The following is a 26206-nucleotide window of genomic DNA, read 5'->3' as shown; positions in this document are numbered from 1 at the left end:
AATAGAACTTAATTAAGACAGTTAAAATAGCACAATTTCATTGTGAAACAATTTGATGGAATCATAGACATGAAATTATATCTAGTCGATTCATCAGAAAACAAACTTTATCTAAAGAAGATAGTCGCCTAAGCAGCAAATTTCATATAAAATGAATCCAGAACAAGTTAGAATAGGATTAAGACTTTAAAAAGCCCTTAGGCAGTGTAAATTATAAAATTATCTTTCTTCTCCAAAACTTCTAAAATAATTTATTTTTGGTTAATTTTAATTTTATTCCTTTAAAACAATTTTTTTAAAGATAAATACCACAAACTGAAATAAACGAAGCATTTCATTGAGGATAAACTTCTAGAGAATCGGTTTCAGCAATTTACGTCAGAACACGTCAAAACTTTAAACTTGAATAGTAATATTGAAAAAATTTGTAAAAACATTATTCATAGGATAAGGTGTTTTCTATGTTCCAAGCTTACTTACCTACCTTAGATTAGATTGTTATAAGATCCTTATTTCACAGTGCATAAGTACTGACTCACTATAAGATTACTCAATTGCAATCGTTCCTTATGACTTCAGAATTGCAGTCCAAATTTTTGTAATCCTGATTTCTTTTCTTTTTTTTTTTAACTCTATTAACTTTATTTTTTCTGTATTGAGAACTTGGTAAACAAGGAAGATGGAAGAAAAATAATAAGGAAGACAGCGGTAAGAAAATGTATCAATAAGTAAAATTTACATCAGTTGAAGAAAATACCAAAATTTGCTTATTAAACAAAAACCTTCCATTCATAGATATTTTTGTGTCCACTCGCTCCAATGAAGACTCGCCTTTGTTCATTTAATTTGTTTTTCTCTTTATTTTACCGTTATCAATTATTTGGAAATGGTTTTAGTTTCACGTTGCGTTAGGTAACTTATCTGCGTTAATACACACTCGTCTTTCTATCATTCTTTGGAGAAAAAAAAGTTAGACGATTTTCTTTAAATATGATTATTATAGTAAAAATGTGCGATAAAAATTAGGTTATTTAAAGGGAAACTGTTTTTTTTTAATAAATTATTTTAATTGTACTCACTTGCGAGCTGCCATGGTTTAAATATAAATCGATAGACAGGCATTTATGAATAAAATTTAAGGAATTCTTTACTACCCACTTACCCCTTATAATAGAAATGTTTTATAGCAGAAAATACTCCAAAAATATTCCTATTATTCCTGTTTTACCTCGTAAAATATCTGCGACTTCTTATCGTGTCTAAGGAATCAAAACACGTCGCCTGTTTATGACACGATTGAAAAAACAACAATATATAAATACTATTCGTTTCAGTATCCCAAGACTATCACTTCTCAACGATTCTATGTCTCTAAGAGATGAGACGCGGAAGGATGAGCATATTTCGGGAATTTTTCGAAATTCTTTGACGATTTATGTCCTATTAGATACTTTTTCGTTCCCTTTTCCCCAATTGCATATGAGTGTCGTATTGTTTCTGACCACACTATTTTAACCCTTTAAAGGGCCATTTTTTTCTAGCCATATTATGTTAAAATATTTTTAGACTTCAAATTAGAATAAGAAAAAGGATTCATTTAGCTTATGAGATAAATTTAATTTAATTTATTAATTAATTTGGTTAATTAATAATCAAATAACAAATCAAGACACATCATTTCGTCTGAGATAAAGAACTGAAGCATCTAAGTTTCTAACTTACTAAAAAAATGTGTCAGAACTTATGCCAACCTACATAATTTCATACAAAGATTGATCAATTTGGTGGGAAGCATACTTCCCATGGCCCTAGAAAGGGTTAACTCAAAACTGTATGGATTGTTTGTATGGCTAGTTCAAATGAAAAAAAAAAAACTTTCAGGAATGGCACGAAGAATATTTTATTTAATATCATTACATGTGAAAGAGATTATCTACCGTTGTTAATCTCCAAATGTCATCAAAAACTTCAACAACAAATAAAAGAAAGAAATGTTTTAACATGAATTATTATTATTTTGTAAAAATATGAATTACGACATTAAAAACGAACAGAAATCTTCCATTTATGAAAGATAGCTTAAGATCCCTTACAGTAAATAAAGATTGCGATAAATTATTTTACTCTGAGTTAGTATGTTTTTTTTTGACAATATTATGAGTTATCCGAAGTGTTTATGTCTTTTAAGTCCGCGTATAATCCAAGTTCACCTTATTGTTAAATCTAAACATCTCCTGTTTCATATTTCCTCTCATTCGTATTTTGACTATAAAAACGCATTTTGATGCATGCTTGGATTCTGAGGATCTTTGAATCCTGAAATGAACAGTAATCATCAGTTTTTACTTTGAATGATTTATGCTAGTAATTTGACAAAGCATCCTTAATTAATTAATGTTGAGGATAGGTGCTTTGATGTTCTATTGTTTTTGGAATTGAAGTGGTGCCAACAAATAGCTCAAATATTGTGTCATATAATGGTTAAGGGCCTGAGATTATAATTAAAATAAACGCTGAGTATAATAGAGCTTATTTGACGGTGATTGTTTATTTTTTATATAGTAAACATTATAATGCTAATTTTTTATTGTTATATATTAAAAATAATTGGATAAAAAAGTTTTAAAAATCAGCTTTTTTACAGATCACCACAGTGCATTAAGAGTACCCAAAATCCGATATTACAAATTATCTGGAAATGGTGCATCATGTAACTTATTTTTTTCAATATGCTGGATTGGGAAGAAATATTTGATCAATCATTTTCATAATGCATTACGTAGTTTTTTTTCTTCATAAAACTACGTATTAAAAATAAATACATGATTACAATGACTTCACTAAAATTATAGATGCACATCGTTGGTTTTTTTATAAAATTGCTATCATCTTAAGAATATTTTTAAAGATTTGTTATTCACCTAACAAAAAATCATGGATTGAAATGGTAACGTTTATAAATCAATTGCAAATGCATCGGATACTCAGCACGAACAAAAAGTAGATATTCAAGAAAATAAATAATGCAATCACTTTACAGATAATTATAGAAAGTGACGATAAATCATAACGCTCAATATTAAATTTAGAGTAAGAAAACTCATTTAAATTCTGATATCATTAAGATATTTTCTTTCTTATCTCATTTTCTTTTCTTTTCTTTTTTGTGAAACAGAGGGAGGGAGTACCTTTTGAATTGGTTTGCCAGGAAAGCAATCTGTGAACACTTGACCGATTTCCTAAAAAGAATGTCAGCTATCGTTTGGTAGGAATTCCCTTCGAACAAAAATGAGTTTCGATTCAGGTGATTGCTCTGACGGGAGTTTCATCGTTTCTTCAGGAATCTTGAGTCGTTATATTCCCATTACGCTTCGATTTTTTTCTCACCATTTTCTTCGAAGATGATGAGTTCGAACATTGAAGATTACCAAGAGCGAACAAGATCATTTCTTAGTTATTATGTCATAGTTAAAGAAGCTTAGGTTCTCTAAGGGTGATGATTTATTTTTTTTAAATTCAGATGAAATAAGCTTTTAATAAAAATTATCTGTAATCGAAATGTGCCGATTATGAGAGTGTTCCATTAAGATGATTTTATGAAATCATTAGAATGCTGAATCATTATTGAAAAACTATACACTTGAAGAGATTTTTATAATTATATTACGAAGGCAAAAGAATATATTTTTTAAAGTTGCAAAATACTTATTATTGTAATACAAAAACTTCTCCTTAATTTTAAATATTGTTTTCCTAATGTGGTGTTCTTTTAAGGGAGTTACAGATACTAAGCAGTACAAATTCTTTATTGAATAAGAACTATAGACACCAATGTTTTAATTTGATTAAGGTGTTATATAGCTTCGAAGCTTGTACCTGAGACAAAATGTCAGATGTTTATCAGCAATATTCAAACATGTATAGACCGATATGCATCTTAACAGAAGATTACTCGATGAGGTTGAACTAGAAAATGGTCAGTTGAACTAAAGGCTAATTAGGAATCTCCAATTAGGAAAGGCCAATCTCCAGGAAGGAAAAGCCCTCCCTCAAATGAAGCAGCTAAAGTATTCTGATATCGTTTAGGCCAATTAAATGGTCATTTTTCTATTTTATGAATGCATCTTTGAGTAATCATTTCCTTGACTAATGGGATTACTACTACTACCACCACATATAGCATATCACCAATGATAAAATATATCCAGTGTGTATTGTCCCAATTCATAACACTCTAATGAAAATATATAAAATTGTGATGATCTGGATAGGAAATATACATAACGAATATTGCAGATGAAGTTTTACAAACCTCTATGTGATACGGTATACACAGAGATTATTTGGATTCAATTAGCAATACTGAATTAGAAATATCTTGCTGACGCAAATATGCTGCAAAGTCACAGATTTTCCTTCGTAATCCTCGGAAGCTTTGTTTCTCACCAATTCGGAACCGAACGAGTATGGTAGAATGTAGGAACTTGAAAAATAGAGTATCCTTGGTGGTGAAGTGAATTGCCCTGTTACATCGCCTGTCCTATAGCATCTTCAATAATTCTTCTGGAAATGCATCAAATAACTTGCTTATCAAATCTTGTTGACTGTTTCGGGGACCTTAAAGAAAATTCAATTACAATTGCCAATAAGGAAACGGACCACATGAGATTGACGAAACTTTAGAATTTTCCATATATCGAAAATATAAATCTTGTATCACAGCCTAAAATTGTCAATTCGAAAATCCGTTAAACCATAATTCATTCTTTGTTAAATCTTTCTATTATTAATTCATTCTCCTCTTAAAGTTTTTGAGTTTAATTTTGCAAATTATTGATGAAATATTTTTAGAGATTGTATTTTAAAATATTTATTGCATTTAACAATTTCTAAAAATATGCATTCAGTGTTACCTTTTACGTTAATGGATTTCTTTTAAGTCTATGATCGGATTCCCATATATATATTGCAATGAGCAGGAATTCGGTTTTACATGGTAAAAGTGCACACTACGTAAATGCCTTTCACAGTAATGAGTCAAAAATTTATAAAATAGTGAATGGTTCTCTATAATATAATGGCAAATAATTATTTTATTAAGAACTTTAAAACTGTTTTTTATTAAAAGCAAAATAAGTCTTTCGTTCACTTGCGATAAAATAGCTTTCATAAAAATTTTAAAGTTATGAACAATTTATGTAGACCAAAAAAATTCAGTAATTTACCCAGACGATATCCTGTGTAAGTTAATTTTCTATAATAATCCGAATCAGGATCCTAACAATGCCAATAAATCTTCAGATTTTTCAAGTGAACTTAATAATTTAGAAACCGAAGCACATCAAAGCATGTAATTTTTCTTCTCTGCAATTGTTATGAGACTTTTTTATTTTTTATTTAAAGTACAAGTTGATCTTAAGATTATTATTTGTTTCCTTTGGAAGTATCATAAATTTACGATATCATAAATGAAAGATTAAGAATTTTCTTTGAACCCAGGCATGAGGGAAAGATACGAGCTAGATCAATTTCGTACGAAAATGTCTCCAAAGGGCATCCAATATGATTAAGGTGGTCGCAAAACTTTTCGAAACTTCCATTTCCCCCCATTAAAGGCAGCATTACCGACAAAACCGATGAGCAACTAAATAAAAAATAAGCCAGGAATTCTATCAAAATGCTGGCCGCTTTCGTATCGGATTTATGTTATGTTACAGAATTTTTGCCCTCCTCTAGATGAATTCATCCGTAAAAAATCGAAGTAAAATTAAATCGTCAAAGAAAAAGAAAGAGAGAGAGAAAGAGTTTGAACGAAAATGGCTTAACTTTTTTCTTTACTTTAAATAAACTTAAAAATATGGAAGTTTCTTGCTACTATATGTTTTCTTTTTAGTTAACGATTTTTAAAGTTTCTTACAGTACAATTCTTATTTTAAATGTTAAATATAATGACTCGTTTTATATTGTCTGTTAAAAAGAAAATGTTTATTGAAATTTCGAGATGAAATTAATATTTGAGAATACGATAGAATCAATCTGAACAATTATTTGGTAGATTCTTATGCGAAGACTCCCTATTGCAATGGTCCTCATGATAAAACTACAGGAAAATTTCTTCAGTTCTTTACCAGTCATGGTACCTAGAACCCCAAACCACACTTCTTTCAAAAGTTTATATATATATATATATATATACGCTTTGCCCATGTTATCTTGTGAACATAATAACTAGAGTAATTTTGTTTGGATTTTAATTGGCTCGGAATATATTGTTAGAAATGTATAAATCTAAGACGAGTTTGTAAATGGCCCATCTAGCTCAAAGGGGGCGGAACTGGTGTAGGGGTGAAATTTTCTTTTCGATATTACTTTCTTAATATTAAAGATATAAATATAAACTCATTAGACAAATTAGTGCCTTATTAAGACAAACAGCTTTTGTATTTAAAGTTTTCAGATGACTGCAATATCTTAGAAGTTAGAGGCTGAAAAGTGATTTGTAAGTCCGAACTTTGGCTGTTTCTAACATCAACAATTTATGTTTCCAGGTAGATATAAAGAAATCTACATTTACCCGCCAGCTTGAGGAGTGGATTTTTTAAAAAAATAATCCCAGTTATAGCTGCCATTTAGTTTTCATTTTAATCTCATCCGGTCGTGCAATTAATTCTTGATTTCTTTGAGCATCGGTTTCTGGAAAATACGAAGTAAACTGACTCAAGAATTTAAATTTCATTCGACAGTTTATATAGAATAAAAAAGCATGTAAAACAATATTATAGCTTTTTTTAAAGAAAACAGATGAGAAATTTTTAAATACATATTTATAATTGTGATCAATTTGAATACCTAGTACAATATTTCTATGATTACAGTTACTAAATTTAAGGTACGGTACAGAATTAATTTGAAGACAAGTATTACAAACCTCGAATTTAGAAACCTTGAACCCCAAAAAAGTTCAAGAACGAATGGTAAATAGATTCTACTACTTCTCTAGAAATTAGCTATCGATTATCTTAAGTTTAGTATTAAATCGATGTAGTATAATTATGCCTTTAAAATCAAGATGCATATAAATTTGATTTAAAAGTGTTGTAGCAATGAAAGAAATACAGAAAATTTCCATAAATATCCAAATATTAATTTAATTAATTTTAATTATATAAAATTTCAAGTAAAACGTAGTTATTTTCGTCAGATATTTGGGTTTTTTTTCCTTTCTTCATTTTTTATATGTTCTGAAATTCGTATTTTTATGATCTCTAATGTTTACTTTGAATTGCTTTGAAAAAATATAATTAATTTGATTTGCTAACTGTATTCCAGAAAAATTTAATACACAATTATTACTTTGTTTCATTCCCTTAGTTATTTTTTTGCATTTTTTTTGTGAATGATTGCAAGGATATGGATGTGTACTGATATTTGCGATTATTGATAGGATATTGATTTGGTTCTAAAATTCAGTTTCTAATTAACATTACCATCATTGTGGCAATAATTCTTATTAAATTTGTATCAATAAAGGGCATTAAATCAGTATCCATAAATTAATGACAAACAATTTTATTTATTAAGCTTTTTTGAGACTTATATCGAATCTTTAACTATTTATAAACTTCATTAATATTGAAATATATCTACATTTCTGAATTAAAAAAAAAATCAATTTTCTTAAAAATATTGTTTAAAGAAAGTAAACAAGCGAGAAAATCGAAGATAATTTACATCATCCTGAAAACAATGCGATATTGGAAATGTAAAGCAGCACAAAATATATTTGGATTATATTTAGGATATTAAATTTTATGGGTATTAAATAATGCCCATAAGAAATAAAAATGTAAGAAATGTAAGAATAAGAAATAAAAATGTGATGTAACAATCATTTAAAATTTTTACCATAAAGTTTATATGGTTTAACATTTTTCAGTTTTAACACAAGACACTGACTATTTATATCATAATTCTTATTCCCAAAGCAAGTAAAGAGCCCTAAATAATCGGATAACACCGAAATATTTATTCGAAAGGAAACAGCAAACATTGAACTATTTATCACTCTTTTAATGACTGGAATCGATACCCATGATTATATTAAGAAATGAACATTTTCTCTCCAATATCAAGGAAATTTGCCGTAAGGGATAGGAGCAGGTCTTTAAAAACGTATCATCATACATCAATTGTTTTATTTTTACTTGAAATAAATTGATTTTGGAATATTTTGAAAACTAGGCATTTAAAATGTTCGTTTTACATTTATATTCTAATTGAATATAAATGTAAAATACTCTATTCAATGAATACTCTATTATACTCTATTCAAATTGAAAGGTCAAAATCATATAAATTATTTTTTATGTCTATTAATAACTCATCAATGAGATAAAACCAGTTATTTTCATTAATGTGTTTAGAAATATATATAAAAAAAATGTTTAGAAATTCTAGTAACTATTTCGACAGAATAATCAGGAGAGGCCAACATTTTTTTTTATATCTTTCCAATCAATTTATTAAAAACGTTTTATGAATTTAGTTCTGTAAAGGGACAGTGGACTTTGAAATAAGCAAAAATGGACGAAAAAGTGCAATTTTATTTTTATCGTTCCATTACTAAAATATATGTTTATATTCAATTAAAATAGTGTATAAAATGTATTGGTCAATAAAATAAATATTTGAAGGGTTAAAAGGAAAAAAAGTATATCTCGATGATTTTTCTCAAAATGATACTGTAATTATATTTAAATATCTTCGAAATGTTCTAGGTGTCTTAATTTTTGAAGAAATTAAATGAAATTGATAATAAAGGTTTTGGTCAAAAATTACAAAAAATGGAATATGCATTTTGTATTTCTTTATTTAGCTCCTTAAAAGTCAATTTTTGTTCAAGAAAATATAAATTTCCGATGAAAATTCAGTAACTGTGCATAAAAATATTTCTAAAAAATTAGCTTTTAATTTGAATTGCAAAATCATATGTAGTTTTGTTCCAAATAAATTTGCTTCGAGTAAAAAGAAAAAAAAAGTTCAAATTAAATCTCCTGAAATATTTAAAATTTTTTTAAAAATTATATATATTTTAAATCTTTTAAAAATAATATACTTCGATTTTAAAGGTTTTTAAAAAATTTGACGCATTTAAATTTTAATACATATACATAAAAAAAATTTCATAAGTCTGAATCAATAATTCCCAAAAGCGTCTAATAGAGTCTCCTTAAATGAGTCTTTTTAAAAACTATGCTAATAAATATTGTAATCTATTTAATTTATTAATTAATCTTTATTTTATTTCTTAAACTCATTATTCCCAGATCCAGCAACTGTGGTCAATATTACTACGATGGTGGTCGTGGCAGAAGGTGACAATGCTTATTTCGAATGTAGCATTGCAGCGAATCCCATTACCCCAGATATGATCCGATGGAGCACAAAAGGTGGAAATGTCATCCTCAGAGAGAATCAGCAATTCACGGAAAACGGCCGGTCTCTGCTCACGCTTTTCAACGTGACAAAGCAAGATTCTGGGACTTTCGAATGTGAGGCATATAATGGGATTTTGGATCCGGATGTCAAAACCGCAAAATTAGTTGTATTGTGTAAGTAATTGCTTTGCAAAATTCAATGGATCCTTCCAGTAATGTGATTTAAAATGTAATAAGAATGTGTATGTTAACAACAATACATGAAATGCCAGTATTGCTTCGAATGGCAGACTATTTTTAGATAAAATAGGAAAATTATTTGAATGTGTTCTATACTTTCCTTAGGCATTATATGTTAATACCTAGACATTCTATAGAATGAGAAATGCTATTTAGACAAAGCATGGGCAGAAATGATATTCGAAACGAATTGTAGCTTATTTCATACTTCATAAATTTGTTAATTGCAATTGTAGAATGTTTCTAAAATATAATAATGTGATTATATAATATGTGAAAATTCTTAATAAAGTGTTCCCAGAAATTTTCGAAACAGGCATTATATAAGATACCTGAGCCATTCTAGACAAAGTACTAATTTTTAGAATTATTTGTATAAGATATATACTTTTTTTAGGCTTTCTATAAAATGAGAAGCTTTATTAAAACAAATTAAGAAGCCGATATTCGAAAAAAAAACTTGGAATGTACTTCAAAATGTGCTGGTTTCTAAGGCATTCTATACAATTCACTTGTCATGGTATAGAATACCTAGCAAATGGGCGAAATGTTAATCCTTTAATATTCTGTTCAAAAATGCCAAACTATTCTATATAATGCTACATTTCAAAATTTTCTGTATACAAATAATATTCATTTATAGCTGAAAATAAAGACATTAAAATTAAAATATAGTTTTCAGAATAACTAACAATGAGCTTGATTCATCAACTTTGGATTTTCAAAGAATATCAGTTCATTAATATTAATAAAAAAATATCAGAGTAAAATATTTTTCAGATAAATTTTGTAATTTATGTATTTCTGACTTCATTTGGAATAGGTTGACTAGAACTGTATAAGAAATATAGTTCTGGATACCTTAGATAATCTTGTCATTCAACAGATTGATTGCTTAATATCAACATTTTTTAATGATTGTTCTTATTAAAAGATTGTGAAAATACACAACGCATTACTGAAGGAAAAATTCAATATTTTTTATTTTTATATAATTTGTTAATTTCATTTCCAATAATCCTATGTATTATTTAATATTATTATTTACTACATCAGTAAATCTCCTGCTTAATTCAATTGTTCACATAATTTAAGGATTAAAAGTTTTATAATTGTTATATATCAATTTTTAGGAAAATATTTGTACTCTGATTGACGTAATGACATTTATTAATGATGAATTACTTAATGTATATGTTATATCATGCTCATCGATAAAAAAATTATATCGCATTGTTTCAAAAAATGAGTAAAATTTCATTTTATTTCCAATAACATAGTAATATTCTCTTAATCTCTACTTAATTCTTTCTATTGTTTTCACTATATTGTACTTTACACATAAAGTTGTTAGATGCATTACCAAAATTGACGGGAAACTTATATGCCTTAATAAAGTATATTTTATGCCTATAAAATATACTTTCGTTTTCACTTTTACAATATTTAACTCAATGTAATTTAGTACTCAAAATCAAACCAATAATTGATCTTCAATTACAAATTTGTTTCCTTTGAGCTTTCTCACAAAATAAAATTAAAAATAAATATAAAAACGATTATTTTTCCTTTTGTGCTTGTTCATACCCACCACTGATTAAGAATCTTCGCGATTCCAGATTGGTTGCACTGGTACTGATGTTAAAGTTGAAAATTAATTCAGCAGCAGGCTGTTTACATTATAATACATTTTATAAATGTTATTTTTTGTAAATTTATTTATATTTTAACTATATTTGATTGCTATTTTTTGAATCGTATCTCAATGATATAATTATTTGTTTAAGTATAATAAATGTTTATGTTATGGTCAATGTGGATATTATTAATACTAACTATTGATAATAATAACTGATTATTCACATTGGCTTTAACATTTATACAATATTAAAAAATCTACATAAGAAATTAAAGCATGGGAGATATAAATTTATTGCTACTCTTTTTAAGTTGTACTCATTTTCACATCCATTGCTGATATTTTATGCTTTAAATCAAGGAAATCGAAACAATATTTTATACCTATAACTAATATTTTTTCAGATAAACCAACTATCATAAGAAATCAGATAAATACAAAAATAGCAGCTGAACTTAAGTCAACAATTGAATTGAAATGCATAGCAGAAGGTGATGGTAACATCAGCTTCGTATGGTCCTTCAATAGCACTGTGATTATACAAGGACTGGACATCGGCCGTTATGACATTCGATCTGCTCATACGCATGACCTGCAGTGGTGCAGTGTGTTGACCATTAAGAGGGTCAGATCAGAAGACTTAGGAGAATACACTTGCGTAGCCAGAAATAATTTAGGATACGATTTCATTAAATTTACACTGGCCAAGAAAGGTTTGTTTAATGTTTTTTCAAGGTATTTATATTTGATGTATATATCCATATTTAAATGCTATTAATTAGTGAATTGATCATAATTAGATCAAGTATTATTTTTCTATTTCATTGCTAATTAATATTAGTTTTAGCTAAAAGTTTTTAATAAATTTTAACCTTATAATTTACATACTAATGTAATAATAACTACATTATTATGTAATAATGTAAATTAAATTCTTTATATATGTATTATATGTATATATGTTTCATATATATATGTATGTATGTATATTTCATATTTAAATATATATATCTGTATGTTTCATATTTCCTTCTAAATAACCGGATAGAATTAATCAAATTTTGCACATTTATTTTACAAAATATGAAAAGAATGCTGTCATCTTTTGAAAGTACAGAAGTTAATTAAATATTCAATTGATTAGAAATTGTCAAAAGTTTTTCTTTTTTTTTCACATTTGAGCCACTCTACCATTACTTTTTAAAATTTCTCTTTTATTTTAATACTTCTTTTGAAAATTCTTCTATTGGCTTTAAATTAAGGATTTAATTATACTTAAAACTAGACTTACATTAATCAATCGAATGAATTAGCTTTTTTTATAATTCAGCATTTGTGAACAATATTTAGATTTTTAATGTAGCTTATAGTAATATTTATGATGGAAATTAGCCATTAGTGGATTTTAAAAATCTTCTGGTAGTTCAATTCATATTTACATTTTAATTAGAAGCAAACACTAAAGGTTTTGGACGATAAAAATAATTCATATATTATGATATTTTATAGAAAAGTAGTTTTAAGTTAAAAATATTATACATAAAAGGATTTTAATCCCAAGCAGATCAACTAACATACTTCAATTTATCTTAAATAATATTGCATTTTATTCAGGGTGTTTCAAAAACATCCTAACAACTATGCTATCAATTAAAAAAAATACAAATCAACATTCGATTTATTTTTGAAACTCAGTTTGTGAAGAGAGTGCATTTTCGTGCAAATTGTTTCAATTTTCATGTGAATACAATATTTTTTTTTAATCGACTCGTAATAATTTAGAGTAGATTAAAAGTAAACATCTCGTAGGCCATATAATTTCAAATGGGATAAAAATGATGAAAGTCGAATTTTTAATTGCATCTTAACTCCTTTGATATTGAAGATAAAAAGACAATTTTGATACACCGAATTATTGCGTCATTATAACGAACAGCATTTGAATAAAAATATTTTTTTTAAACTCCATTTGCTTAAAATCTTGACTCTAAACCCTGACTCTCCCTTTTTTTTTTTCGTTTTAACTCCTTCATATACTCTGACTGAAAAAAAAATTAAACGCCACTTTTCGAACCACATCAATAAATTTTATAACTGTTTGATAATGAAATGGAATGGAAAAGAATAGTCTGTCACAATTAGGAGTTGAAAATTTTTACTGCCCCAAAACTTTGAGCATCCTTTATAACTTTTTAATTTTTGTACTTCTGTTTTCTTATTTTAAAATATTTGAAAGTCTTAATTCCTTTATCAGAAACAGATCCATTATTTAAATTATATTGATAAATTATTTTTTTTATCTTGCTCAAAGCGATAGCCCCTTCTTTTTTTTTTTTTTCGTTTTAACTCCTTCATATATAATGATGTGTTTTGATATGCGTGTCGAATTATTGAATTTTTAGTTTTAGATCTGTAATTAAGCGACAAAATTAAGTATTTAAAAATCAAAAGGTCACTTAGAAACGATTCAATATCTCAAATGCTCCGTATATTATAAAAGGGATAAAAATAACTATAAATGTCTAAAATAGGACGTGCCATATAAATAGGGCGTTAAGTAAATTCTTATGTCAAGGCTTAGTTGCGTATCCTCACCATACTTCTTTTTTTTTCATTAGTAATCTTATTTCATTATCACCCTTATCATTTTTAAATAGTATGCTTCCATGTTCAAGAATTTCATCATCATAAATTTACAGAAACACTTCACGCATGTTATTTAATTCTTTTAATTATTTGCAGTCTTGTTAGTTAATATTGATATATTAATAGTAGTAGAGGAAGTGATAAATATTTCATTACTTTATTTGGATATTAAACTGATACTTGTAAAATGAATTTTTTGTACTAGAGTGAAATTTTATTTCACCTTTATTATTACTTGCTCTTACTAAATAATGGTTATTACAGAAGTGAGCAACGAATTTTATATTCTGAGGAATTTGCTTCAACATAGCATTTTCACCCAGGATTATCATAAAGGCAAGATACATTTCTTCTTGTCAAATGATAAATCTAATCATTATTAGTGCACTACATGCATTTACAAAAATAAACAAACACAAAGAAATTAAAGAAATATTACAAATTTGATTATATACATTGAAAAAAATAAACAAACATAAAGAAAGTAAAGAAATATTACAAATTCTATTATAGACATTTAATAGAAAAAATCAAGAATAAAATAAAGATGTTAATATTATTTATTTTCTACTCAAGCTTTTATAAATGGTCATTTGACCAATCATGCTATGTTAACTATTGAACGTAAATATTATGATTGGCACTATATTGCACCAATGAATATAAATTCATTATATTTATACATGAGAAAAGGCATAGTTTCCTTTTTAATATCACATGTAAACATAAAAGCCTCTTTTAAACATTCAAACTATTCTGTTCTTATAACTATTGCTGTTAGAAATTATTGTGAAATTAATAAATAATGAGTGTGATAGTTAAAGTATATTTAAATAGATTTTTAGAATTTACTGTTGTTAATTTCAATGTTGTTATACTATATTTATTAGTAGTAATTCTAAATATTTGTATTTAAAAGAACCTATCATTGTTTAAAACGCAGAAAATATAATTTATCTTACCTTACGTAATAATAGTACTATTAAATTTAACTTAAACTGGATTGATGTATGTTTTCGGTATCATGTACATTGGAATTCTAAAACTGCATTTAAATATTTAATGCTACAATTTTAATTAGGGCCATTTATATATTCTTTTCATTTCTTTAAAATTCATTGCGTTGTACATTATCACAAAACTGCAAATTCTAAGTTCAAAATTTGAAAATTTGCAGATAATTTAAAAAGTATAGTGCCTAGTTTCAGTGTTAAGAAATGAATTAAAAATTGATTCCAGTCTTAGAATACTGGAGTTTGACTAATAAATAAAATGATATTTTCAGTTTCTTTTGCATTATAAAGCATTAAAATGTAAATCAATTTAAATAAACACAATGCTTATTCTGTTGTTCAGGAGCTGCAGAACATATTGAATAATTGCGACACCAAATTTCAACAAAAAATATGCTATAGATTTTTAATTAAAATTTTGCCAATTTTTGGAATTTGTAAGAATAGCAATTAAGATAGCATTAAAAATAGATTATGCAAATATTGAATAAAACTTTGTAAAGAATGAATGAAAAAAATATCATTCAAATAAATATTTAAAGAATATTATCCAGACTATTAGTAATGTTGATTAAAATATTAATATTTTTTTCAAAAATCTATTTTTCAGCATTTGTCAGCTTTTTTCATTAATTTAATATTTGTTGTAGTGTTTCTAAATTCGAATGATATAAGTAAATTTGATAGTGTTTTAAAGTATAAATAGAAGAAAAGAGAAATCAGCGCATTCGAATATTATATTAAACAAAATTTTAGTTGTTTATAAAAGCAACTTTTTTCTTTGATAGAGAGTGATCCTAAAGATCATTTACAAATATTTTCAACTACTCAGAAACGCACGTATTGTCCGTATACAGTATAACACATAAAATACAATAATGTCAAATAAACCTTTACAGTTTTTAAAATAATTGTTCAATGGTTCCTTTCATATATTGTTAATTATACACATGGGTTATTGTGCTGTTAGAGATAGTTTTTCTATGAAATTTATGTTTTACATTTTTTCTAAGGTATCCTTATCTCAAACTTACTTCATTGAGAAATTTATTGAAATATAGAACTATCTTTAAGTTTCTAATCTCATGTTCTGTTTTAAGAATGACTTATTTTATTTTATCTAACTTACCTTTAAGTTAAAAAACATATTTTAAAATACCCTGTATATATAAAAAATAGAAAAGGAAAATGCTATCTTAATCGAATATTATAATAAATAAATGGGAGTGATATTTCAGAAGCTTTAGTGCATACAGCTTAACAAAGTTGTTATCCTAACTCCCTTTGCACTAAAATGTGAGTCTTAGACATGGCCAAGAGCGTCACGAGAGTAGATAATTTTATTTTCAGAGTTTTGCATATGCGCATATTGTGCTGTGAAGCAAAGTGAAGAAATCTGATAACGCCATTTTGAAAGCCTTTTTTTTCCAACCAATGAAAACAAAAATTTAATACAGAACCGAAACTTTTGTTGCAAAATCGCATACCAAACTCTGTTTTATTGAATTTGTAAACTCCTTCAGTTATCATGTTTATATCCAAGTGAACATACAGAAAAACAAACGGCTAAACTTTAAAAAGATTAAATTTAAAATACGACAAAAAAATGTACGATGTAAATGTACGATTCGATGATGAAACTATTTGCCAAATTCCAAGTATCTAAGTTGATGCATATTTGAGTTTTCATGTTTACATGCATACGGAACTAAAGGCAGACAAATAATCAATATCATGATGAATTTAGTTCAAAATGTGACAAAGTTTGCAATCACATTTGAACCACTTCTTCTTTGTAGTAAGATGTTATCCAATACACTAAAATTTATTCATGAAAATCTTTACGTTCTGTAGTTATCTTGTTCTCGTATAATGTTTTTCCAAAACAATCTTCTTGTAAATGGATTTCGTTCAAAAAATCCATTTACAGGAAGTTCTTTTTAGTTCCGCTGATAGAAGAGATTCGTCACAGAGATCGTAGAGATCAGTTAAACACTCAATTTTACATTTTTTGAGAATTATAATACTTTATACAAACAAATAACAAAAGATTGATTACTTAAAAGCATACTAAATTTTTTTTTCATTAAAATTTTATTACTTACACTTCATTAACGCTGGATATATTCTTTTTTAAGACACATTTCAAGCGAAAAAAAGTATCCTTTTACCTAAAATGTTTATTTTTCTGTCTTAAGTGTTTTAATAATTGTAGGTGCTCCCGAACCACCTGCAGATTTGAAAGCTGTGAACGAAACTATAGATGCTATAACATTAGTCTGGTCTCCAGGATTCGACGGAGGTGCAGAACAAAACTTCCGAATTCGCTACAAGAAGTCGGATTCTTCCATTTACTTCTACAGAGAAGCTCCGACAAACGCAACATCGTACACGATCACGGGATTGGAACCCGGAGCTCAATACGATTTCTTCATTGCCGCCTATAACAGTATTGGCGAAAGTGCCTTCACTGAAAACGTGCTATCTGTCTCAACAAAAAGCGCAAAACGTAAGTTTCCGCTTTGTGGAAAGTTGTTATTATTGAGTTTTATATAAAATGAAGTTTTTATTGTTTATAATTGAAATAATTATTCATAAATCAAAATTGTATTTGGAATGTAACTAACAGTGAATTCAACTATTCATGATTATTTTTGTATCTTATAAATTTTGATGAAAACATGCAGTTTATTCGAAATTATTTTCACATTAAAAAAAAAATTCTCTTTTTGTATATGTAAGCTGGGGGGGGGGGTGAAATAAGAAACTTTGAAATTTTAACTTCGATTTATTTCACCATGGGATACGTAATTCATAAGGTGGAGAAGCGAAGAAATGATAAAAGGACGCCTGCTTACATCGCAACATAAGAGCAAAGTGACCGAAATTTTTCCCTTCAATGATTTTACTATAACTTTCTGTTAGGTGTTTCTGTGCCACAGGTTGATTTAGGCAAGATAATCTTAGGTATATTTGAAAAGTATATGATAATGCTACGGATTTAAATCTCTTTGTTTCTGCTGTGGGAACCACGGAAAAAGCAGTTTTATTAAGTGCCTGTTAGAATTAATCAAATAAAAAAGTTGGATCAGTTCAGGAAATAAGAGAACGTTTTAGAATACAATTAAAACGGGCTGAATTAAGATAAAAGTAGTAAATTAATTAGGATTTAAATCAGATTAAGAGTTATCATTACATATATAAGCTGAATGATATCTTTAATAAAAATCTGTAATTTTTTGTCCGATTTTAATGAAACTGGGCGTGCAAATAGAGGGTTATTATCAACTTTCTAAATTCCAAAAACAATTAATAACTAAACAGATATTGGTGTTTTCCAGCTTCCGAAAATATTATCTCACAAAACCTATTTTCAGACTGTCTTAAATTTGAGAAAATTGGTTTTTAATTATGCGTAAGTGTTTCCCGTACAATTTGTTCGTTAATATTGATAAGTGCTTTAATTTAATTTGATACATAATCTATCACATTGTTTTTATAACTCAAACTAATTTCATCTTTCCATCAAATAAGCCAATCGTGAGCTTTCACTAGTGTTAAAATTAAGATAATAAAATTGCTTTTTCTCCAAAGTATTAATTTAGTCCTACTTTTTTTATATGATCATTTTAATTTGACCGCGCCGCTATTTATTGTAAACTGATTTTTTTAATTTACATTTTTCATCCACATAAAAAATAAGATACAATTTTAAATAAATGAATCAATATTCTGTGTGAAAAAATGGTAATAATTAAAGCCATCTGATTACATATAAACTAATAAAGATATGAAACTCAAGTTTTTTTTTAGTTTAATAAATATTCAAAATCTATTTTTCAAAATAAGGGAATTTTGAATGAAGTAAGATTGTCATTATCGTTTTAACACAGCTTTATTCCTGGAATTTACTGGTGCAAGATATTACGTGTCTATTAAATTGTAATCTGAAATACTTTTATTGCATAAATTATAAATGATTGACATACGCACTTGGAATCTGCCATCAGTATCGAAATTCTATGAATGACAACAATAGATTTATAGCAATGTATTGATTATCCAAAAGAATTTTCTAGAAGCTGATTAACATGATGTGTTTTCTTCGCTAATGATGTGCGTGGTGAATTGTTCTAAACATCCAATAAAGTTTTGTTGAAAATTAATTTTTGAATTTTTCTCTTTTATATACAAAACTATAACCGCATTTGTTTTCTGTTGAATATTTAAAGTTACATTTTGGATAATACATTTATGAAATACAATGTAATTCATATATGCAATATATACTGTACAATACAATTTAATACATATATGCAATACAATACAATAAAATACAATACTGCAATAGTGTTCATATATACAAAATATAATATATGTTGTATATATGAATAATCCTAAATGCATGTGATTGTAAAAATAATATTCATACATTATATGAATACTATTTTTGCAATCGCATGCATTTTCCTGAAATTCTATCTTTATCTAATTTTAATCTCTTTATAGTACACAGCGATATGGGTGACTCATACAAATTCAAAATGTTTCACATTTAAATCTGTAATTAAATGAAAACTTCAATTGATTTTTTAAAACAACTTATATAGGCATAATTAAGTATTTTGGATGATTTTGATTTTTTTTTAATAAATTGAAACAACAGTAAAATTCCTATAATATTGTGTTATGTAATTGGGAAATTAAATAAATTCATAAGTCAAGGATTTGGCTTAGAGTAGAGAAATGTTTAGATTTCTAGTGAAATGCAAATATTTCTCACAATTTTACAAACAAGGTTTATTGTAGTATTGTGCAAAAATAGTAATCTGAACTATTCTGATTTTCTCATAATCTTTGCATAACAGTAGCGTTAAAAGATTTTAAGATTTTGCTCAGACGTATTCGAAATGTTAATTGACGATTGTTATTAATTATTTTACATTACGATTATTATTAATGAGCCCTTTTACATTAGTATAAATGCGATTTATTAAAATATTTGTACACAAAATTCTTCTTTGTATTAATGATAAATGTGTTTTGACAGCTGAAGTGACAACAAGTGCAGCAGTGACGATGTCTGCGGCAGAGAAGCAACGGCGCTCTGACAACCGCATGTGGTTGATGTCTTCAATATTGGGTGGCGTGTCCTTCCTAGTGTCCTGCATTTGTTGCGTGATGTGTATATGGAGGAAATGCTCACTCCTAACGTCCGAAGGTAAGGCCAATCCCTCTCAAAATGCCAGGAAAGGCATTGGAAAAAAATATTGCCGCAGAGAGATATTTGACAAAACTCTTTTCAGTGTGTTTTAAAAAATACACTTTTGTATTAGAAAGTCATTTGAATCAATGTGAAATGATGCAGTACATTGTGTTATATAAATTATAACACATATCTATATTAGAAATGAATGTTGAACATGAATAATTTCCATGAGAAAGCTGCGATTCTTTTTTATTTTTAGAAAAAACCATGCTATCTCATAATTAAAACTTTTAAAATTCCATTTCAGCTTTTTAAATATTTCTAGATAAACTTGAAATGTCTCTGCTAACAGGGGAAAATATAATAACATTTGATATAATTTATTTGGGGAAAGCAAAGAACATGATACAGATTGCCCACCATTCTTTGCTAAATCGAGTCAAAAGTGAAAAACTCACCACATATTAATTACAGTTGTTAGGTTACCATATTTGGCAACTTATCGCCTTTAAAAAATTGCGGTTTGGTGATTGCTTTCTTTAATTTAGCATTTAATTAATATCGGTAACTAGGTTTTGCGCATTCATAGCATATGCATCATATTAAAGTCATCACATTTAAAAAAATCTTTTTTAAATCTCCATGAAGATCTCATTATACTAACTAGGAAATAAAATCAATTATTAAAAATGAATATTTTAACAGTTATTATGAATATCAAAATTTTTGAATCAAATTTAGAGCATTTTATTATTTTTTTATTTCATCATTACAGCTTAAAAGTATTAATAATTTATTCATGTTTTTAATACAAATACTGTCTGGATAGTAGAGTTTCATTTTACCAAGATTATTCAGACCAACACTCTTCCATTATCCGCAGAAGCTTAATAATTTAAATATTTTCGAAATGTCTCATATCAATAGTAGTTTAATTAGAGTATTCATAGGATATGTCAATATCTTTCAGCACTGTCGATAAAGAATATCCTTATTGCTTATATAAAGAAACAACAAGAAAATAAAAAGAAGAGATATCACATCAACAAATTAATGACTTCTTAGCATCATATTGTTGTTTAATTCTTTAAAAATCTCCAAGAAATGTTTGGCAATAGTGAATGGCATTCAACCTTCGAAAAGTTCATTCCTTTCCAAAATTTAGTTGTTAGTATAGGATTTTATATGACTTTATTAGCCTATTACAATCACAAATTTTTTATCAATTGACTTCTAAATCTCCTGGAAAAGAAAATATTTTTTTGTATAAAGTTATTAATTCGAAATAAAAAAAAATTATGGCACAAAATTTAAAGAATAATTTTCTACTTTTCTTCTCTTAATAAAAGAATGCTTTTATATACTTGGATATTTTTCCTATACCAGCAAACTTTGCCCGATACTAAAATGATGATAAATTGACCAATTTGAAAGAAAATAATTTTTTTGCATATCAAGAAATAAACCTTTTTTTATATGATATCAAAATCCTGAAAAAACATAACAAGGTAATAATAATAAAATCTTAATAGTCATCTTAAATAGTTATATTTTAATATTATTTCATATTAAAATATAACTACTTAAGATGCCTATTAAGTTTTTATATTCTTCTTATTTCAGTGATAATTCCCATTGCTCAACTCCAGGCAGCTGCGGACGAGGCACACGGCGATATTTGCAACAGACTTCTCATTCAGCCCGAGCCCAAGCAAACGCCACCTGTTGCAGTCGCCGCTGTCGGCGTACAAAACGAGACAGTGCAAGAACAAGTGCAGCTCAGAGATTTCCAGGCGAGCACAATTGCCCTTTATCAAAAACAAAAAGGAGTGTAATATTTCATTTGGTTAGAAAGATCTAGGATATATAATCTTACTTAATTGCTCATGTTCATTTGCATTTAAAGTATAAATAATCAATTAATTTATATTATTTGAAGCATAAAATGAAATGACCATTAATAAAATTTCTGACAGCAAGGAAGAGTAAGGACATGAAAGGAGAACTATATAGATAAAGTATTATTGGGCCAATATATATGCACCTTCTTACATATTCGAGTTTGGAAAAATGTGTTTATTAAATATTTTTTCTGCAATTTCAGCTAAATTTTTAATAAACAAATGAATATGAAACAAATAAAATAAAAAAGTTCTAATACAATATATATATATATATATATATATATATATATATATATATATATATATATATATATATATAATAAACAATCTGATTAAATTTTTCACGCAACCTCATTTTTATTAAGGTACTAGTTGCAATACTTTGAATTTGCAAGAAATCTATTACAATATTTATTCTTCTTTTTATACAAGTTTCTTGTTTCAGTCATTAATCATATGTAACTTATATACTATGAGTGATCCTGGAATGATGTTTTACAATATATACTTTGGTCTTAGTATATTAGCAAATCAATATTTTGTAGAATACTTATTACTCATAACGAATTCAAGGAAATATCCAATTTAAACTTAAATTTCACAGGAGCATTTTCAATTTTATTTACTTATTTTATGTTTACTGTACAACAATCAATATATTAAGAAATGATTAGACATGGAATAAAATAAAATATTGCAATCTGCATTGCAATATAGTATTCAAATGCGTACATGGGTTCTTTAGGAAAGTTTATTAAAAAATATATATAGTTTTTGCGGAAAAAGAGTCAATTTTTACCATAAACCTTGAAAAGGAAAATTTATAACCAAACTATATTTTAATAAAAATTTCAATTCTGTAGAAAAATAATCGTTAGGAAGATGTTACGTTTCCTGTATTTGTGTACTACTGCAAATCCAATATCAACTGTTGATATTTCTGAATACAAAACTGAGTTAATTTCCGATAATTTTCCTTGGCGTTTTTGACACAGTAACGTTTTTTGAATAGTTTTTCCTAGGATATAGAAATTTTCAAAATTTATGGAATTTATTTATTAAATATTTATACACTTAATATGTATTTAAAGTAAGTTTCTTAATATATGAAGGATATATATATAATATATATCTACAAAATTATATTAGATTTGAAGAATTCTTACCTGAGAAAAAATATTAGTTGTAACCTTAAATATTGCTATATCTGTATTTTCATTAGTCTTTTTCTTTGAAAACAAGCCATCAAAATAAGTTCATAATTCATATTAATTATTGTAGAATGCCTGTAATTTTGCTTATATATTTCAGAAACTAAATTAAAAAAAGAAAAGAAAAATTTCATGTATTACTTTTTTAGATTCTTAAAGAAGTTAAAAATTTAAAAAAAATAAATGAAGCACTCAACACAATTTTTCTAATGTACAGTATTTTGTACAGTTTTTCTAACGTAATAATGCATCGAGTTGACAAAACATTTTCTGCCGACGATTTCTTTCAAACCTTAAAGAGTTGACAGTCTTGATTGCCTTTGTAATTCGACTTAATTTTGAGTCTATTTAAAAGTTGGATTTCGTATGTATATAAACCGAAATTCAAACTGTACTTGTGTTACAGATTTAAATTCGATATGTCACATAACCACTTGTTGCTTCTTTGCTGTGAAAAAGTACTAAGACAGTTAAATATATGTTGTATTTCAGTCCTCATTTCTTAAAAATGTTTTATTCTTTATTTACCGAACGAGTAAATACTCTGAGGTATATATTCTTATTTATTCACGTTTTATGATTTTTTGAAATTGCAAATATTGTTTCAGGCACTTGTTCATTTTTTTCAATGTCTATTAATACATTTATCTTGGTGAGTTCTAAAATTTGGATGCATTTTACCATTCGTTTTTGTAAGAATTGTGCAGAATTTAATTAGTTTTGAAACACTCTGCATTAATTAAGTGATGGGGCATCTTTAACAGATTTATTTCTAATCGCAGGCTGAACAACAAGAGCAACCTCAAACAAGGACTCTTAGTTGGGAAGACACAGCCAGAAGCGAATACAGTCGCACACGATCGCTTAGTTTTGATAGAGGATGCTATGCCAATGGTAGGATGATTGTTATTGTCAATTTTTCTTAATTGAAATACAATATAATGAGGTAACTTCAAGCAAAGCAGAATTTTATGGATGTAATAATTGTAATTGAAATACAAGATAATGAGGTAACTTTAAGCAAAGCAAAATGTTATGGACGTAATAATTGTAATTGAAATACGAGATAATGGGGTAACTTTAAGCAAAGCAAAGTTTTATGGATGTAATAATCATAATTGAATTACAATATAATGAGGTAACTTTAAACAAAGTGCAATTTTATGGATGCAATAATTGTAATTGAAATACAATACAGTGAGGTAACTTTAAGCAAAGCAGAATTTTATAGATTTAATAATTGTGATTAATTTCTAATAAAAGTCCTGTATCGTGTTTTAATGACCTTTTGTTTAAACATATATTAATTTCTTGTCTTTGTTACAAAGAGCTATTCTGAACATTGATAAAATGGAGCTTGTGGAAGTATTGCATACATTATGAAAAAATCGCAGTGCCTCAATAAACTGGTCAAAACCAGATGGAATTATCATTAAAATTAACCTTTTCTTTTAAGGATTAAGAAATAATGTATTTTAGTTTCGTAATTTTGTGCTTAAAGGGTAGAACTTAGAAACGTACCACATCACAAAGCAAATGTATAATTTTAAAATTATTATATTTTTAATAATGTAGAAGTGAATTTCTTTAATTTCCATAGTTTTACAAATTATTATCAATTAAAAATACAATGATTTGAACGCAAATAGATGCATTTAAAATATTTAGTTATAGAATGATTGAGCAGATAAACAAACGTATATTTAAAAATACGTGAAGTATTTGTATTCAAAGTTTTTTGTAAACATAATCTTTTTGTACGTGTTTGTATGTTATATCTTCATGATAATATATTTGAATCAAAATAGATATAAGTCTATAAGCTTGGTGTAAATATCATATCTACGATAAAAAGCATATCTATCATACTTTCGTAGATTTTTTTATATGGATTATGAGTAATGTTAATAGATAATCTGAGACATAATAGAATTGTAACCTTTGAATTATTTTTGAATTATCATATTTACATACAAACACATACAACTGCAGAAATAAGCAACCATTGGAAATAGAAAACGTAGTAGTGGGGAGAGGGTATTTCGATATCTCTAAAAATCGATATTCATAAAATTATCAAGATTAAATGTGACTTATAAGAAAGAAATAAAAAAAAAATTAAAAATATGTCGAGATAACACTATTTTTATACTCAAAATAATTTTAGAATACCTAATGCTAAACATTTGATTGCAGTTAATATCATAATTATGAAATAGAAATCAAGGAAAGTTCTCGATTATAAAGACTGCTTTTAAGAGTTGGTGAATACAATTTTGAGTAACAAAAGCACTGATAAATCAAATAAAGAATCTAAAAATTTATGAATAAAATGGGAGGTGATTCTATTTTAATTATAATCTTGCAATAAATTTAGCGATATAAAAATAAAATCTTAAAAGTTGATTGAATTTTATTGTTATAGTGAGAAGGAGTAAATCAAAATTCGTTTAATGATAACTGTATAGAACATTGAGCAATATGCAAAAGGTTCTTAGAATTGTATTATAGTATTTAGTAATTACATTCCACGAAAGCGAATAATTTTATTTTTGTATTTTATTTGGCTTACAAGCGTTTGACTTATAAATAAGTTTTTTTTTTCTTCTCTTTTTCATTTATATCTAGAAGAAGGCCAAATAAAGGACAGCGTCGGCTCTGTCAATAATATCCATGCAGCTTCCACAGCTGAACGCTCCGATGAGAACCAAAAGTGCCTTGCAGAGCCTAAGGTAAAACTAAAGGTAAGATACATCAACAGCATTTTCAATTTTATTCTTTAAAAATTTCTGAAATGGTTTATTTTATGACTACCATATAACAAGCAGTACTAAATACATTTTTTAATTATAAGTTTTTATAATGGTCTATTTTAGAGAAATTTCAATACTATTTAAAATAAAAAGG

General features: G+C 26.8%; 1 protein-coding gene across 4 annotated transcripts in view; it reads left to right on the top strand.

The window, feature by feature from the left end:
- LOC129966056 (nephrin-like) overlaps positions 1 to 26206 on the top strand; it is a 171610-nt gene that overhangs the window by 133763 nt on the left and 11641 nt on the right. For 3 of the 4 annotated variants that reach the window (XM_056080414.1, XM_056080417.1, XM_056080413.1), the window contains exons 13-19: positions 9327 to 9611; positions 11721 to 12029; positions 17191 to 17484; positions 20026 to 20196; positions 21808 to 21977; positions 24082 to 24193; positions 25928 to 26043. In XM_056080414.1, coding sequence (XP_055936389.1) covers positions 9327 to 9611; positions 11721 to 12029; positions 17191 to 17484; positions 20026 to 20196; positions 21808 to 21977; positions 24082 to 24193; positions 25928 to 26043 — 1457 coding nt within the window. The remainder of the gene's footprint in view (positions 1 to 9326; positions 9612 to 11720; positions 12030 to 17190; positions 17485 to 20025; positions 20197 to 21807; positions 21978 to 24081; positions 24194 to 25927; positions 26044 to 26206) is intronic. The other variant, XM_056080415.1, reaches the window with a different exon arrangement.

The sequence above is a fragment of the Argiope bruennichi genome, chromosome 4, assembly GCF_947563725.1.
Source record: "Argiope bruennichi chromosome 4, qqArgBrue1.1, whole genome shotgun sequence".
NCBI classification, from domain to species: domain Eukaryota; kingdom Metazoa; phylum Arthropoda; class Arachnida; order Araneae; family Araneidae; genus Argiope; species Argiope bruennichi.
This window is presented reverse-complemented; position numbering and strand designations above follow the sequence as displayed.